The 16,760-nt window shown below is 38.0% G+C and overlaps 3 protein-coding genes across 5 annotated transcripts; 2 read left to right on the top strand and 1 right to left on the bottom strand.

Moving 5' to 3' along the window:
• Positions 1 to 25: 25 nt before the first annotated feature.
• LOC120012773 lies at positions 26 to 9,846 on the bottom strand. Of its 2 annotated transcripts, XM_038864258.1 has the most exons (15): positions 9,805 to 9,846; positions 9,548 to 9,680; positions 8,528 to 8,609; positions 8,187 to 8,290; positions 6,751 to 6,877; positions 6,128 to 6,222; positions 5,502 to 5,625; positions 4,651 to 4,731; positions 3,394 to 3,492; positions 2,410 to 2,568; positions 2,253 to 2,313; positions 2,071 to 2,141; positions 1,576 to 1,620; positions 903 to 1,079; positions 26 to 656 (listed from the first exon to the last, which is right to left on the bottom strand). In XM_038864258.1, the coding sequence occupies exons 2-15, from the start codon at positions 9,583 to 9,585 to the stop codon at positions 186 to 188; spliced, it is 1,734 nt and encodes a 577-aa protein (XP_038720186.1). In that variant the 5' UTR covers positions 9,586 to 9,680; positions 9,805 to 9,846; the 3' UTR covers positions 26 to 185. The 2 variants fall into 2 exon arrangements, with proteins under 2 accessions (XP_038720186.1, XP_038720185.1); XM_038864257.1 differs by having other exon boundaries at positions 9,548 to 9,823.
• Positions 9,847 to 10,666: 820 nt separating this feature from the next.
• Positions 10,667 to 15,307, top strand: LOC120012169 (glutamine synthetase, chloroplastic). 2 transcript variants are annotated; one of them, XM_038863467.1, is made up of 14 exons: positions 10,667 to 10,843; positions 12,049 to 12,319; positions 12,445 to 12,484; positions 12,606 to 12,709; positions 12,790 to 12,838; positions 12,954 to 13,060; positions 13,353 to 13,440; positions 13,520 to 13,648; positions 13,749 to 13,823; positions 14,075 to 14,128; positions 14,223 to 14,260; positions 14,352 to 14,511; positions 14,633 to 14,693; positions 14,906 to 15,307. In XM_038863467.1, exons 2-14 carry the CDS (start codon positions 12,066 to 12,068, stop codon positions 15,043 to 15,045), a joined length of 1,299 nt encoding a protein of 432 aa, XP_038719395.1. In that variant the 5' UTR covers positions 10,667 to 10,843; positions 12,049 to 12,065; the 3' UTR covers positions 15,046 to 15,307. The 2 variants fall into 2 exon arrangements, with proteins under 2 accessions (XP_038719395.1, XP_038719396.1); XM_038863468.1 differs by having other exon boundaries at positions 10,676 to 10,822.
• On the top strand, positions 15,269 to 16,699 carry LOC120012657. The gene is made up of 4 exons (XM_038864095.1): positions 15,269 to 15,538; positions 15,633 to 15,771; positions 15,863 to 16,082; positions 16,624 to 16,699. The coding sequence occupies exons 1-4, from the start codon at positions 15,269 to 15,271 to the stop codon at positions 16,697 to 16,699; spliced, it is 705 nt and encodes a 234-aa protein (XP_038720023.1).
• The last annotated feature ends 61 nt before the right edge of the window (positions 16,700 to 16,760 follow it).

Here is a 16,760-nt window from a genome sequence, read left to right as displayed (position 1 = left end):
ATTAGGCTGTGTTTAACATTCGGGATTGGATAGCGGTAAATTTAATGCATTACTAGTCAAGTGAAAACCAACAAAAACATCTTTGACATATTGGCAACCTTCTATCTCTAACATCGCTGGCTGTCCTAGTTACAAAATAATGCCTGAGACCGTAAAAAGGCCAGGGGAGAAAAATAACGGGAATATCAACGACGGAAGAAGTTCAAGTCCCAACGACGCATCAAGCCATCCATGATATGGTTTGTTGGGCTCTGAACGACCATCACCGTTGCTTTTGTTTCACCAGACAAATCTGCATCTGATGAGCTCTGGACGCTAGCTGAGGTATCACTACGAGAAGAGGCCCCTGCGCTTTCTGTATCCACTGTGGATGGAGTGTCACGTACAGGCTCTGCAGAGGACACACTTGTATCGTGGGATAGGTGCTGGGGTGCCAAATTGCCGCTTCTAATAGCTGAACTAGACGAAGTTTCTGCATTCGAAGGCCCAAAACGCTCCGTTGAAGTCGAAGTGGAATCTGTCGTTAGGGGACCATGATTTCCTAAATTATCAGTTCGAGAAGACTCGAGAGAATTAGTGCTAACACCAGCTGGTTGATCTTGAGGACGTGACATCTCCAAGTCCTTTAATGACTCGAGTACTGCTTCCATTAGCATCTGAAACAATTTGACAGGTGAAATGCTAATTAAAATTTTTTTCAATGCAGAAATAATCTTTATTCAGGCCATCAACAACATGAAACCCAAATGGGAAATATACAATAAGAACAATTACATAAGCCTAGGAAAAAGAAAAACATCAAGTATCACAAGGCCAATATCAAAAGTTTTCAACTTTTTCCTTTCAAAAAATTGGTTGGCACTGGACATATGAAGATATGAAATGGCAAGGCAATAACTTACCCTTTCTTCCTCCTCCGCACTACAAGGAAAACCCGTTAAGTCATCGAGCTGATATTCCACAAACTGATCATCATTCATTGTGGTAGGAACATGTGGGCCAAAGGGATCACCATTAGATAAGTCAAAACTAATCATATTGGATGATGACGGGCAATGCTTATCATCAGTTTCTTCATCCTGCAGTGAAATTTCATCCAATGTGAGTGGATTTTCAACTCCTCTTTTGATTTATTTCCGATATAACACGAGAAGTAGGTCATCTTGACATCCCTGGATGCTAATTGCACTTGATGGGTGTAAAAGATCTACTAGTTAGGATGATAACTCCTTTTGTGAGCGTTTCAAGGTGGAGAGAAGACGATGAGAGCATGTATGGCCCATATGCTAAGTTAGGATGATCAGTTCTTTTGTGAGCATTTCAAGGTGGAGAATAGGGACAATGAGAGCATGTATGGACCATATGCCAAGTTGAGTGGACCAGATGATCATTATGACAGTGTACCTAGTATTTTCTATGGAGAAGAGATTGAGTTGAAAATTCTCGGACTTAATTAAAGGGATCCATCCATGACCCATGCAAATGATTTCATTTCCATTTCACATGAAGGACCAAGGTTAAGAAAGGTATGCCATGATTGGAAAAGAGTCAAATGTTAGAACGGCATGAACATACCTCAGCTCCAGATTGGTCATCTTTAGATGGGATATCAGCAGGAACCTGCAAAGTGTTGGAAACAATGAACAGAAAGCCTCAGAAGTATAATTGGCAACTTTTCAAATCACTCAAGTGGACCTGGTTCTCCAGACCACTTCAGGGGCTTTGCAATGCAATGGTAGCTTTTCAGTTCATTACATAATTAATCTTCTTTAAAGTGGTTGAATATACTACTATTTGAAATTAATTAATTAAATTTCTGAATGGAAGTAATCAGAAAGGACGTGAAGACTCTTATAGGACTAGTTGAGGATGTAGATTTTGATAGGAACTAATAGCAAAAAAGAATTCATGAAATGAATTCTTGCCATTTCTCAAATGGTTTCAAGCAGCATGCCTACCCCAAAATTGTTTCCTGTAAAGGCTCTGATGATGATAAAACAGGTTTTCAGCCCAATAATTTATGCAGTATGATATTTTGACAACCAAGAAAGAAACTAAGCAACAATTAACCTCCATCCGACTCATCGGTCTCCTTGAACGAACTTGTTTAATGGCATCTGCTGTGCTGCTTGTTTGTGTTGCTGTAAATATCGATAAGTGAATTTGGAAATCAACAAAAAGATCTCCAAGAAAAGACAATCTGATTGAAATTAGAAGTACAGAGTAAGATATGTAAGGTACAAGAGTCTTGCCTCCAAGTGTAGCCGAAGAACCTGCATCAAAGCCTACCTCACGAATGGCACTCCAACTGCCCTGAAGGTTGGAACATTCACAACATTGAAGATTCATGGATATGAAAGTCTAGCATATCTAACAAACTCAAAGACAAAAAACACATATGAAGTTTACCTTACCAGAGTAATCATCCACCGTCTCAAAAAAAGAACCTCCCACCTCATCCTCGGGAGGTTGCAAAATATTGTGGAAAAAAATATTTATGGAATCAAAGTAGAATTGTGGACGTGGAGAGTTATGATCTCCCTCAAATTTAATGATATTCTTGTCCCCCTGTGGTGTACATGAATAAAAAAAAAAGCATCATAAAATGCCTGAAATGCCAGACAGCAACAAGTTAGAAGAGCTTCTAACTGCAACTTTGAGTGCAAGAGCTTTATATGCTTGTTGTTCACTTGAAATTATTTTCTTAATCAAAATCAGTAGAAATAAGATTCGACAAGTGTTTCACCAATGCAAAACATTCTGTCGGAATCTTTATATAAAATCAATTGAGTTTTCTGAAATCATAAGCAAGAAATTGTTGACAATAAGTAAATCAAAATCATCCAGTAAAACCAAGGGTAGAGGGATTCCTGATGCAGCGGGCCCCACCCCACAGAGGTCCTCCCTCTCGAGGGCGTGGGCTGTCAACCCGAGCCCATCGCAACCCCTCCTGGGCCATGGGCCTAGGGCATAGCCCAACCACATCAGGCCTGCAGACCATACACTCCAACCCATCTGGATGCATTTCTGCAAGCCAAGGTTGTTGATGCTGGGAGTCGAACCCCAGCATCCTTTAACACTAAGGCGCTGAGCCTTAGTGCCAACCATCAAGCTGCAGCGCCTTAGTGTTAAAGGATGCTGGGGTTCGACTCCCAGCATCAACAACCTTGGCTTGCAGAAATGCATCCAGATGGGTTGGAGTGTATGGTCTGCAGGCCTGATGTGGTTGGGCTATGCCCTAGGCCCATGGCCCAGGAGGGGTTGCGATGGGCTCGGGTTGACAGCCCACGCCCTCGAGAGGGAGGACCTCTGTGGGGTGGGGCCCGCTGCATCAATTCCTGAATATTTTTTACATGAATATTTCCATGTTCAACCACACTTGAAAAGACTTACCATATAAGCCTCGAATATTCGATCTGAGTGATGAGGGTGAATAAAATCATCATCCATGGCATGCCCCAATAACACTGGAACGAAGCATGACTTTGCCACCTACAATAAGAAATAGTCAATGGATTTACCTTCAATATCAATAGCAAACAGTAATAAAATTAAAAATAATAAAATCAATGCCATAACAGATCACCGATGGAAATTCATTTCACAATTTAACCAGTGATTTTTTTAAAAAAAATCCCAAATCTGTTTCTCCACATACATGTATCCCTTTATTCAGGTGCCTTTACTTTCAGGCCTCATGCCCGAAAGCCAGTGATCAGTAGAGACTAATGGTAACTACAAGAAGCATTAGATCAAGTTGCATGCAGCGTCAAGAATTGAAGAATATGTCTTTCTTGTAACAGAACAAGGAAAACACAAGGCAAAGCAAAAAAATTAGTTCACCACCTAATCAATTACTTTGAAGTTGGTCTGTTCCTTATAGTGGTTATCAGGCACTCCTTAGAAGGACCATATCAGAAAATTTAAGGTTTTATATATTCCATGTGACAAACAAACACAAATAAGTACTACAAAATACATGCTTCCATGAATTCTACAAGCTGGGAAGTGTAACATTTGCCTTGTTGTCAGTGGCTGTTTTTTCTTGCCCATGAATGTGCCACAGCTCTTTTAATCTAAAAATAAATATTGCTTTATCTAGACATATTTGGAATGATTTTAGGTTTTATTAGTGAACAATGTTTAACAAGTAATTCATGCCCTAAGAAGAGCATGTCTCATATGAATAGTATACAGTCAGTAAATTAAATTAATTGGATATTGATAACGATAAGTGAACATATGACACAGTGATAGAGTTGTAGGCTTGCAGCGGTGCAACCTAGAGGTTACACGTTGAATTTTTGAAAATAGCCTTTCCACATATTATGTGGGAGTAACATGCGTACATCCTTCATGTCCCTGACCCCGTCCACAAAGGGAGTCTTGTGCACGGGAGTTGTTTGCCACGACAACTAAAGAAATCTAAGATATATTTGAAGTCTTACTCTAACCAAGTAAGGTAACAACGGAGATGCCCAGATAACTGACATTTAGAAATCAGCCAGAAAATTTCTTAGTACAATCCAAATTTTATTTATTAAACTTCTAATGAAAATTGGCAAATTCTGAATGTGTACATTCTTCATCACAAAATATTCAGCCAAAGTAAAAAATTTGACACCCATATAAATACATTCTAGGTCTTACCTTAACAGCATTCAAGTCCGTTATGTCAAATTTTGCCTTTTTCTGGATAGCTTTTCGCATATATTGGATTGCAAATTTTACCTGAAACAAGCAACACCATATAAACTTGGCTAAACATGTAAACTACCAAAGCTTGAATTGAGGTTGGGTAAGTGATATTTTCCTAATTTGAGCTTGGAATCCATGCCACAGCCACACACAAGTTCACAAGCAAAGACCATAATCAATAAACCCAAAAGCCAATTAAACGGATGATCTGGATCTGCCCTAATGAACCATTTAATTAGACATTCATCTGATTAATGTCAATAAAGGAGCATAAGACAAAAGAAATCAGGCTCATATAAAAGGCCAACTACCTTGTGGCTGGTGCCCCCCATATATATCCAAATAACCACAACCCTCAGCTCATGCTAGGGAGGGCTGAAATTTGAGCTTACGCTGAGCCACTTGAATATAACTTGCGGATGGCTCACTTGCAGTCTTGCCCCATTAGATTTAGACCCTAGGATAAACCAATCAAAGTTACAGCAAGGGTATCTTTATTTTCTTGCAGTTTTCCTGTGGAGAAGGGGATTGTTTGACATAAAGTAAAGATGCAAATACGGACCTCCTTCTTTGCATCTCATTATCAATTACTAACAGTTAGTGTCATTTTCTTTTCTTTTCAAATGAAAGTAACAGTTGATGTTAATTATTCATATAAAGTCATGTATGAGTAACTTTTTGTTACACCAAACTTTGTTCCATTGATCTTCTAAATGTTCATCTGTTTAAATTGGTTATATTTTAAGGACAATGACCAACAGAAGACACAAAAATAGAAAAATTTAGGAACTGATTTTACTCACAGTAAACTTGGGCAATCGCACTTTGAAGGTATCTACAAGTTCCATCACCAGGTCAACTAAATCAGAAAAGGGACTATCAAGTACCATTCCAGCAATTGAAGGATCTTCAGCCCCATACATTAAGCTGTGGAAGACAACAATATTATTGTAAGTGGAGATAAACAGTAAATTCCCGCGGTCAGTCCTGACAAAAACATAAACTTCTTTACCAGAGAGGAAAACAGCAAAGGTACAACATATGCAAAGTACAAAAGACCATAGTTCATTCAAATGTTAAGACTTTCATCATCGTCATCGTTGACTAATCATGATCAGTTTGGACTTAGAGAGCACTTGACTTTACTTGGGTGTGAGACCGAGCAACCCTAGGTGTAATGCTTACATTATCTTTTATTTTCTTTGTTTCTTCTATTTTCCCTACCATTTCAGATCTGATTCTACTGTTTTAAGCCCTACTTTTGAACTCTTTCAAACCATAATCATCCAAAATCCTTTATTTAACCCTAATTGATTAACATCCGTAGTAAGAACCCTTTAATACAAGGTTGGCGAAAGCTGTCGTACGTCACTTCTATTTACAACTTCATGCAAAGCTTAAAGGAAGCCAGCAAGTTCACGAAGAGAACCTCGTGACAGCGCCCATTGAGCGACCCCATAAACCAATCATAGAGACATTGCCATCTGCCCGCAAATAATCAACCACAGCCCTCAAATCATCTTTCTGCAAAACGGCAAAGATGTTTATTGAAAAGTAGAATATACCATCGCGAAATCAATGAACTGAAGCGACAAAACTAAAACAGAATTTTTGGAGAACAAACTAAACTACAAACTGTCAAGGCTTCTAAATTATGGAAATTTTAAGAACTATAAGATATCATATCATACATATATAAGGTTGAAAAGTTTTATAAAATGAAAACCTCATGTGGTTTACAAGGATAGAACAAAAGCAACATACATAATTTGATGAGTCACAAGTTTCTTAAAGATGTGGATGGAATGATACTTAAGGGCATGGACTCATTGTGACTACTCGAAACTGTAGCTTTTTGATAGGAAGGGAGGGCAAAGAAGAATTCATGTGATAGATTCTCTTCTGATATTGATTCAGGTGGCCGACCCCAACATTGTTTGGGATAAAGGCTTTGTTGATGGTGATGATGACAAGTTTACTTACTACACCATCAGACAGCTTCATTGACCCAGAAAGAGGAAGAAAAAAAAAGACGTCGGAGGTAACACTTACTTCATTCCATCCTAACGTGACATGCTCCCCACCTGAGAGTCCAGAGCCCGAGAAATCAAGAGTAAAAACCGTGATGTTTGAAGGCAGCAATATAGTGGCTGCTTCACTACCATCAGCCCTGCAACCACTGCAAATATCAAGATATCGCCAGTCAGTTATTTTACAAAAATAAGATTAGAAGGCATTATGAAATTAGATAAGACCATTATAATTCATTTTTATTTGTTTCTTTTTTGGCACTATTTTTCACTCAAGACGGAGTCAGCCGCAAGATCCTTCTTTACCTAAAGTAATAATTAGGGAATTGTTTCCTAACTTATACACGCTCGCTTCTCTAAAGGAGGATTCCATTGTCAATTACACCAGCCTTCTGCTGGTGGTATCTCATGGAACATTAGTTTCTTCCGAGATGTGCAAAACTGGGAAGTGGAGATTTTCACAAATTTCTGGAGCTTTCTTTATAACGCAAAAATTAATCCCACGGTTGATGACAAAATCTGTTGGAAGCCAGCAAATAACAACTTGTTCTCTGTGAATTCCTTTTATAAGGAGCTTCTAACGGATAAGCTGCATCTTGGTAATTCTCGCTTTCCCTGGCAGTGGATTTGGAAGTCTAAGGCTCCTCCTAAAGTTGTTTTCTTTTGTTGGGAGGTTGTATGGAGTAGAATTTTAACCACGGACAACATGCAAAGGAGAGGCTACTAACTGGGGAATAGATGTTGTTTATGTAAGGCGCAGCAGGAATCAATTGTTATCTTCCCTTGCATTGGCCCTGGTCCGCAAAAATTTGGGCAAATGCTTTGATACAAACTCTTCAAGGGATAAGAAATTGATAGCCTGGAAGTCAATAGGCAGGAACAAGCATCAAAGGAACTTTATTCAGCTGGTCCCAATGTCTGTGATGTTGATGATTTGGATTGAAAGGAATAATAGAGTCTTCAACAACAAGGAATGCTCCATAGATAGCTGGTTTGAGTGCTTTAAGTTTTGGAGTTTTGTCTTCCTCAGGGAATGTTTTCGATCGTATAAATCTCTCATCCATATAATCTATTTGGGCTGCACGCCCCTTGGTGCTTTAATAAAATATTTTCCAATAAACAAAGTAACAAACAGCGATAGAACAACACAGATTCCCTCAATCCCTTTCAGGAAGCTTATCGATGTTCAGGCTAGCAGTGGGATACAAGAAAGCGATGAATACTCACATGCTTCTGGAGGAAATCAAATCATCCTTGGCCACCTTTACTCTTACCATTAAATTACCGGCGAAAATTATAGCCTAATCTTATAATATGAAAACTACAGATGTAAAAAGATAAATATGCAAAAATATCAGAAAGTGGAATATGATGAAAATAAAACTTGACATCTACCAGAGCAGAGAATCTGTATAAAACAACATTACTGACCCTGCTTACTCAAAACTTTCCAGTTACCTGTTACCATGGCAATATATCACACAGGGGAGGGCCTTTCCTTCGGGACTAGCGATAGGCACATAATGGCTGCAACGAAGAACATCTCCACGACTGTTTTTAACCTGTAAATGTTTAAACTCCAAGCATATAAGCTTATTCACTAACGGAATACACGGCTGTATAGGTATAACGAAAATATCACCCTTGAAGGGTGAGCAAACCAAATTCGCATTCCATTACCATGGTTGCATGAGTTGCAGGCAATTTTCATGACAGATCAGCACCATTGTTTCTAAGTTATTTATAACAAGGTTGATCAATTTCCTGAGTGAAAAAGTGAACGAAATCCGAAATCTTACCTCCAGATCCTTCCTTTGGTACCACTTTCCTTTCAGTGTAAACTCTTGGTCCAACAAATCAAGTTTTGGATCATATTCAGCTCTGCAGTACAAACATGGATGACCAATCATCTCTCAAATCAACTAAGAAAGTCCTCTAAATCATCACCAATTTCCTTTAATAGGACTTTGGGTATATTCACATTCATCATTCTTACAACACAAGATGTCTTATAAAACATAAATTTTGAATTGATAATTGAGATCATAATTCCTAACATTAACACATAAACCAACTACAAGTTTTAGCAAAAGTCAAAAAAAGGTTTTAAATAGATTTTTATCATATTCAAAGGTACATTATGCACCTGTGGTCATGTAACACAACAGACAACACGATTGACAAAATTTTCAAATTCTGACTATGACAGTAAAACATTGCTTTCACCGTACCAGATCAACTATCAAAGCTGACCATCAAAAAAGTTTAATTCACTATCTACATCTTCATCATGAAAGATACAAAAAGTAATAACAAAATCAACTACAAAAAGAGGCGTAAGCCTCACATGCCATCCCATCAAACCTCTCCTTGAAGTTCAGTACTCAACCACCAAATAGAAACACATCTTCACCATCCTTTCAGAAAGAGAGGAAGGGATGCTACACGTGTACTAAAACTAACGAGACGTTTCCTTGATCCATCATCAACACTATTGATGAATTTGATGATATCAAACAATTTAAACCCAGCATAGTTACAACAACAACTCGTCGGTTACAGAGGCATCTGAAAACAATCTTAATTCCAGATCTCGTGATCCACTTATAACCTTCATATTAGGTTTAATTACTAGAAGGGTTTTCAATTTCTTGACTTCCATTAAAAAAAAAAAAAAACACCAAATTCCCTTTTCCCACCGTTTCCCAGTCACCAAACAGACTAATCATAGAAAACAAACGAAGCAGTTTAAGGAAAAGATAAAACTTTTAAATACAAAAAAGGAAAGTACCCAGAAGTTAAACTCGTAAAATTCTCACCTGGGAGGACGTATGATAAAGTTTACGAGCTGCTCCATACCAAATTCACGACGATATTAACTACTTTGATCTGTTTCCCTCCGTATTTTTCGCAGCTCTCTTTGTACAAACAGTATTATATTTTATAATTATACTGCAACAGATAAGAAACAGAAGCAATTGAAAGAGACCATAGATGAGGATCCTCTGTATGCGGGAGATGATTTATTCTAAAAACATAGCAGTAGCAGAAGAAAAGGAACGAAAAAAGAACCGACCTTGGAATGGTGGTTGTAGTTGTAGATGACTATATGTTCATGTCTCCTATTTATGTTGGGTTTGCTTGAAAACAAAACAAAAGGAAGTTTGTTTTTTGTTCCCCAACGGATGTCTGTGGCTCTTGCCACGTGCGAAAGCTCATGCAAGTGTCCTGGCACGTGTGTGCTTGTTAGGGTTGGGCCTGCGGATTAGTGGGATCCAGTTGGAATTGGGCCCAATTCTTATGAGTTCATCATTATTTCTTTTTCTTTTGGGCGAGAAAAAAAAAATCAACTCAAATGTAGGGTAAGCTTGTAAGGTTTTTTTTTTTTTTTCCCCTTTTCAATAAATTATGTTTTCATTATTATTATTATAATTAGCATAGTACACTTGAACTTGCTTCCTTTACCTTAAGCTTCGTTCAAATATTTAAGGAATAGATATTGATGACATTCAAAATTGTCTTTTGTCTTGATGATGTTCAAAACTATCTTCGATCTTGATGACGTATCAGGTGATAGGATTGATGTCAGATGTTATCTTCGTTGTTTATGAGGATGGCCTGCAAATGATAACATATAAGGTAAAAGGATTTCAAAGGTGTGCTTGGGAAACGTAGAGAACTGTTCTTTCGGCTCCTAAGATGACTAGACAACCCACACAAGTAATTTGACCACATTTGATTTGAATTTCCATGTATGCCAACTTATGCATTAATGATCTTTGCTAGTGCCCTTGGACACCTATTTTTCTTTTTAAATATCTATTTTCTAATGGGTATTTGTTTAGTCATTGTGTCAAGTGTTTCCAAAGTCAAAGTGACCAGAAACTCCAATAAAGAGACCAAAAACTATTTTCCGCCACTCACATAGCATCCCCTATCTAGATATGAAAAGCCAAGAGACCTTTTTTCTATGCAACATCGTTTCATAAGCAAGACTTCCTCACCAGAAACAACTCGCTGCCTCCCTGGGCGTCTCTCATTTTTTCCAATCAAAGCAAGTCCTGCAAGACCCACATTCTGGTTGCTGTTCTAAGGTATTCTCAGACGGTTCCCAGGTAAGTCCTTTGAAGATAATAAATGTGGGGTTGGCGAAAAATTCAATCTTTTTTCGTATCTGAGGTAGTGGTTATATTCCAATGTGTAGTGTGGATTAGTACTGTATGGAGTTCCTTTATTCTTCCCTCTTTCCTGGCTTGAAAGCATCAGTTGACAGACTAAGCAAATAGTTTTCCTTGTGATCGAATCAGAGGACATTTTGATCTTCGAATAGGATGTTCATTAGAGCTAAAGTTTAAACTAAAGACCTGGCCATGGTTAGAGAGTAGGCCCAAAAAATGATCTGCTTATTCCCTTTACCATGGATCGTAAACTAAGAATTTTTATTTTCTATTTCTCCTGCCATGGTTGACATTTGAAAATTACATGAATTATAATTAAAGAAAACAAGGCTTTGAGTTTTAACTTCAAAATTCACCTGCAAGTGGGACATATAAAAAAAAAACAAGAAGGTGGTGTGAAGTAGACATGCTTAAAATGATTAAGGCAGCTGACCATATTTTTTTGTACCTTACTGATTCCTCTTTGTGGGAGCTCAGATCAAATAAAACACCATTTGGTCAACTAATATAACGAATCTTCTGGCCAGGTTATCTGAATGATATTTTCATTTTGGAATAATTTCCCCATGATTTGGCTAAGAATTTTTATTTTGTCTGCAATTAGAGGAAAAATAAAGATGTGTATTGTTTATAACTTTCTAGAAGTACAGTAGATAATGCTTCTGTCAATGCTGCTTATTGTGACTCGCGCAAACAGATTGAACCTAGATGATTTACTTGGTTGCCTGTTATACGATGTTGTTTTCCTTAGTTTGTTAAATAGTCTGTTGGTGTTGATTTGTTAATCACGTGCTTGACAGGCATAGTTAATTTTATTAATCTAACTTTTCACCATGATGTATATAAACTCTCGTGTTCTCTTTTGTAATTTAAGTTCAATTCAATGAATGAGAAATTACTGAGAGTTTTCCAGATTCTCTCAACTAGTTTTCCGTCATTTTCTATCACATTTTCCTGCAATCCAAACAACCTCCAATTCTGAAATCCTTTGTTGCTTTTCCTATCATGGAGGGATTCATCATTTAATTATGCTGATGGACCAAAGTTATTGAACATTGAATTTACAGCTCATAGAATTTGTGTTTATGTCGCATTCAGTGATATGTTATGGATTAGCCACACTTGTGTTTTTAACTTTTCAGAGTGGAGTAGCAGAAAAATGGCACAGATTTTGGCACCCTCTGCGCAATGGCAGATGAGAATGCCAAAGCTTTCAGGCAACCCAAGTCCTATGACATCAAAGATGTGGGGCTCTCTGTTATTGAAACAGAAAAAGAAGGGACCAGCTAAAACCTCCGCTAATTTTAGAGTGTTTGCACTTCAATCTGAAAACAATACCATCAATCGGATCGAGGATCTTTTAAACTTGGACGTCTCCCCGTACACTGACAAGATCATTGCTGAGTATATCTGGTACATAGCCTTCTTTACTAATGTATATGTAGGAATTCTAAGCTTTTGAGAGTATAGTAAAAAGTGAATATTGGCCTCTTCCAGTTATATCATAATGATCTTACCCAAAAAAAATTTTGTAACAGGATTGGTGGGAGTGGGATTGATTTGCGTAGCAAGTCAAGGGTAAGCACTTGTTAATGATATAGATTAGTGGAAATCATATATGTCACTTTCGATTTAAATTTGCTTCTTTTCATGTTTTTTAAGCCTTTTTCTCCTTTTTAATTGGAAAATAACATTCCAGACGATTTCGAAACCAGTTGAACATCCATCTGAACTTCCCAAGTGGAATTATGATGGATCGAGTACTGGACAAGCACCTGGTGAAGACAGTGAAGTTATTCTATAGTAAGATCCTATGCAGAAACCATATTTTTTTTTGTACTTGTTTGTTATAATTTAACGATCTGATTGAAACATTTATCCAGCCCCCAAGCAATTTTTAAGGATCCTTTCCGTGGTGGTAACAATATATTGGTAAGTGTCATCTAAGATGCTAATCATTACACTTTTGTAATATTAAACTTCCGTTTCCAGATTGATCTTTATATATCATGTAATTTTATTGATCTTATTCTGTTCGCTTGCAAAGGTAATTTGTGATACATACACACCAGCAGGAGAGCCCATCCCGACAAATAAACGTTACCGGGCTGCTCAGATTTTCAGTAAGCAGAAGGTTGTAGATGAGCTACCATGGTATCTTCTTTTTCATCACTGTCTTAAATTTTGAATTTTTTTTTTAACTTCACAATTAAAGGAATGAGCTTTGTGTGTGAGAACATTCACACAATTATCTTTCATACACTTGGCCTACTTGTATATGTACTGATTTGTGCAAAAGGAAGTTGTAGCTGTATACAACAGTGGATCATAATTTATCACTACTGTAGCCATTGATATAAGCTCTTTCACTCTTTGTGATGTGGATTAGTGTGGAACCTATATTTAGACGGAAAATGTGCTAACCTCTTCTAATCACTCAACTCAGGTTTGGGATAGAGCAAGAATACACCTTACTTCAGCAAAATGTGAAATGGCCCTTGGGTTGGCCCGTTGGAGGCTATCCTGGTCCTCAAGTAATCTTTCTGCCTTAGATGAAGCTAACTTTCTGTGTTTCTTAAAGATGATAATAATACACATTTGTGGCTTATGTAGGGTCCTTATTACTGTGGAGCTGGAGCCGATAAGTCTTTTGGTCGTGATATATCTGATGCTCATTACAAGGCTTGCTTATATGCAGGAATTAACATTAGTGGAACCAATGGGGAGGTTATGCCTGGCCAGGTTTACCTCTCACCTTGAGCAATTCTAAAGCTCTGAGAACTTCAAGCATCATTGTGGCCATTTGTGTTTTCGTTCACTATGTAATGTTCATATTATACAGTGGGAGTTTCAAGTGGGTCCCAGTGTGGGCATTGAAGCTGGAGATCACATCTGGTGTGCGAGATACCTTCTCGAGGTAAACTTTCTCCATCTACCCATTGATGGCTGAAACAAACCTATTGGGAGGGATAAATGTTGACATGTAGGACACATCTCCATGTAATCCATACAATATGTCTTTGTTATCCTGATCAAGCTCTCCTAAACCCGATCCTTTCTTATTTCTGTACAATTCCAATGTGACGGTCAGGATATATTCATTTCAGTTGAGGTAGGTGTTTTAATGGCACTAACTTGCATACAATTGTCTATCCTATGTTCCGATAGAGAATCACCGAACAAGCTGGTGTGGTCCTTTCACTTGATCCGAAGCCAATAGAGGTATGAAGATACCAATGCTCGAATTTTTCTCTGCAATAATAATGTTTATATGTATATATAAACATGTATTTCTCTTGCTTGTTTGTATCAATAGGGTGATTGGAATGGTGCTGGATGCCACACCAACTACAGGTACAGTAGATGTTTCTGAAGCATGCTAAATAACAAGCAGCAGCACAATTTGACAGTACTCAGGATAACTGAATTTTTGTTGGTATTGCAGTACAAAGAGCATGAGAGAAGATGGAGGCTTTGAAGTGATAAAGAAGGCAATCTTGAACCTATCGCTTCGCCATAAAGAGCACATTAGTGCCTACGGGGAAGGAAATGAGAGAAGGTTGACTGGAAAGCATGAAACTGCAAGCATCGATACATTTTCTTGGGTATGCTTTTCGATAACCCTAGAAACTTCTAAGTTTGTGAACAAAGACAACAGACAGAAATATGAGAAACAATAAGTTCTTTATATGAAATTTTACCGGTAATGCATACATACGATTGCAGGGAGTGGCTAATCGTGGTTGTTCAATCCGTGTGGGTCGTGAGACAGAGAAGCAAGGCAAAGGTACTACAATCAACATAATCATATCAGTTTAAATAGTATCTTGACGTTGAAGATGCCATTGAACTTATTCTGATATTGCATCGCGGCAAGACCACAATAATTCATTGCTTTTCTTGAGTATTTATTGAATCTTATTTCATCGATCTGAGTAATTATTATTTTTAATCATTATAAGCCATATGGAGCCTTGATGTTTCTTTTTATTATGTTAGGTTACTTGGAAGACCGACGCCCGGCATCAAATATGGACCCATATGTTGTGACCTCATTACTGGCAGAAACTACCTTGCTATGGGAACCTACTCTTGAAGCTGAAGCTCTTGCTGCTCAGAAGCTGTCCTTGCAGGTCTAAATTTGATCGGTCGGAGAAAGGATGAAGCATTAGGAAAGGCAATTAGTTATTCGATATCCAAAGGAATGCTGGTTCCCTTTTCCTTGTAGTTCTTTGGGGAAGATTCCTGTAAATAAATGTCCCATTGAGAGTAAATTTTCTGATGGAATACATCCTTTGGAATAAAATCTGTTCACAATTAGTTTCAGCTTATCATTTAAAGTGATATTGAATTGCTGCTACTATGGAAAGTAGACTCTTTTCCATTTCTGAAGCAGTTCATGGAAAATCTCGTTGTCCTCTTTATGTCAACATCCATATTGTTCTGATCTACACCAAAGCAGAACAAGAGGAACCTGGACTTAACAGAGTAATTGATAGAAAGGAGAAACTTTGTTCTTGCTTTGTTTGGTTTGCAGGAAAAGTTATATTCTGGCAAGAAAGTTACTACTTGGACAGATCCGCAGAAAAACAAGCCCCGTTGATTACACTTCATTTGGATTCCTTCCCCCTTGTACAATGCAAGACAACAAGGGGTAATGCAACTTTGCATATATATTTTCTCCCAATCTCAGACCCAGTTCAGATGTTTTGCACATCTGTTTCAGAGCATTATAGCCATGGCTTTTTATACCAACCAAAAAGTAACCACTGTCCTCTTAGTACTCAATCTTGTTCTTTACTTCATCATAATCACAATTGCTGCATGGGCAGTGAATCATGGAATCCAAAGATCTCGCGAAACAGGTAATGCAGATAGTTCATAAAATCTGTATTGGATAGCTGAGTTCTTCAAACAGTAGTTTCAGTCCTTAACATTTCTCATGTGTGATTGCAGCATCAGCTTTATCAGTCCCTCTTCAAATCTTTCCAATCTACTTCCCATTCGGGAACATGTCGACCGGATTCTTCGTCATTTACACCCTCCTTGCTGGTGTTGTAGGCATGGCAACCTCGCATACCGGACTAGAACATGTTAGGCTATGGGATATTTCTGAGATACATGATGCAGCTGCCTCTTCAATGGTGACTTGGTCACTCACTCTGCTTGCTATGGGGTGCATAATCTGCTAATTTCTCAAATTCCCATTCAATTTTTAAAACTTCCTAGTCCCACTTAAGCATAATATTTTTTATTTTTTTTTTGAGAAAAAAAACAACTTCATTAAGAAGAAACAGAGGTACAATCAAGAGCCAAAACCGACCCAATGAAGTCTGGAGGATCTCCAACCCATTGTCTAGTCTCAAAATTCAAGGCCCGTTTGGCTAAAATATCAGCTGCGCGATTTGCATTACGCTTGACATGATGAGGGAACACATTACAGAATAAAGGAAACAGCTCCTTGGCCCTATTAATGCATAAACCGGATTCAGATAGATCACTAACTTGGCTATTTAATCCTGAGATGGCTAGCAAAGAGTCTCCCTCAACGATGATAGACTGGAAGTTGAAGTCCTGCGCAAGAATGAGGGCTTCCTTGGCAGCTAGACACTCCGCGAAAAGAGGGTTCGAAGGACCTGCAATACACTTGGATCGAGAGACAATATGAGATCCATACACTTAAGCATAATATATTTATGCACTTGTTGTGATTGCAGATTGGCTTGTAAAGAGATCAATCTAGGCTACACAAACTCAAATTTGGTAAGTCCAACTTCTCTGTATTATATATAACAACAATTCAAGCCAAAACATATATATTGTGCAAGAATAGGTGTTAGAAAATCCTGCCCAA

The sequence above is a fragment of the Tripterygium wilfordii genome, chromosome 13, assembly GCF_013401445.1.
Source record: "Tripterygium wilfordii isolate XIE 37 chromosome 13, ASM1340144v1, whole genome shotgun sequence".
NCBI lineage: Eukaryota > Viridiplantae > Streptophyta > Magnoliopsida > Celastrales > Celastraceae > Tripterygium > Tripterygium wilfordii.
Note: the sequence above shows the minus strand (reverse complement) of the source record. Positions and strands in the feature narration are given on the sequence as shown.

Coding starts and splice junctions, on each gene's coding strand:
- LOC120012773 (XM_038864258.1), bottom strand. CDS start 9,585: ATGGAGCAGCTCGTAAACTTTATCATACGTCCTCCCAG. Junction 8,610..9,547: donor TTTATCATACGTCCTCCCAG/GTGAGAATTTTA, acceptor TTTGTACTGCAG/AGCTGAATATGATCCAAAAC. Junction 8,291..8,527: donor ACCAAAGGAAGGATCTGGAG/GTAAGATTTCGG, acceptor AAACATTTACAG/GTTAAAAACAGTCGTGGAGA.
- LOC120012169 (XM_038863467.1), top strand. CDS start 12,066: ATGGCACAGATTTTGGCACCCTCTGCGCAATGGCAGATGAGAATGCCA. Junction 13,649..13,748: donor GGGAGGTTATGCCTGGCCAG/GTTTACCTCTCA, acceptor CATATTATACAG/TGGGAGTTTCAAGTGGGTCC. Junction 13,824..14,074: donor GTGCGAGATACCTTCTCGAG/GTAAACTTTCTC, acceptor ATGTTCCGATAG/AGAATCACCGAACAAGCTGG.
- LOC120012657 (XM_038864095.1), top strand. CDS start 15,269: ATGGAAAGTAGACTCTTTTCCATTTCTGAAGCAGTTCATGGAAAATCT. Junction 15,539..15,632: donor ATTTGGATTCCTTCCCCCTT/GTACAATGCAAG, acceptor CATCTGTTTCAG/AGCATTATAGCCATGGCTTT. Junction 15,772..15,862: donor CCAAAGATCTCGCGAAACAG/GTAATGCAGATA, acceptor GTGTGATTGCAG/CATCAGCTTTATCAGTCCCT.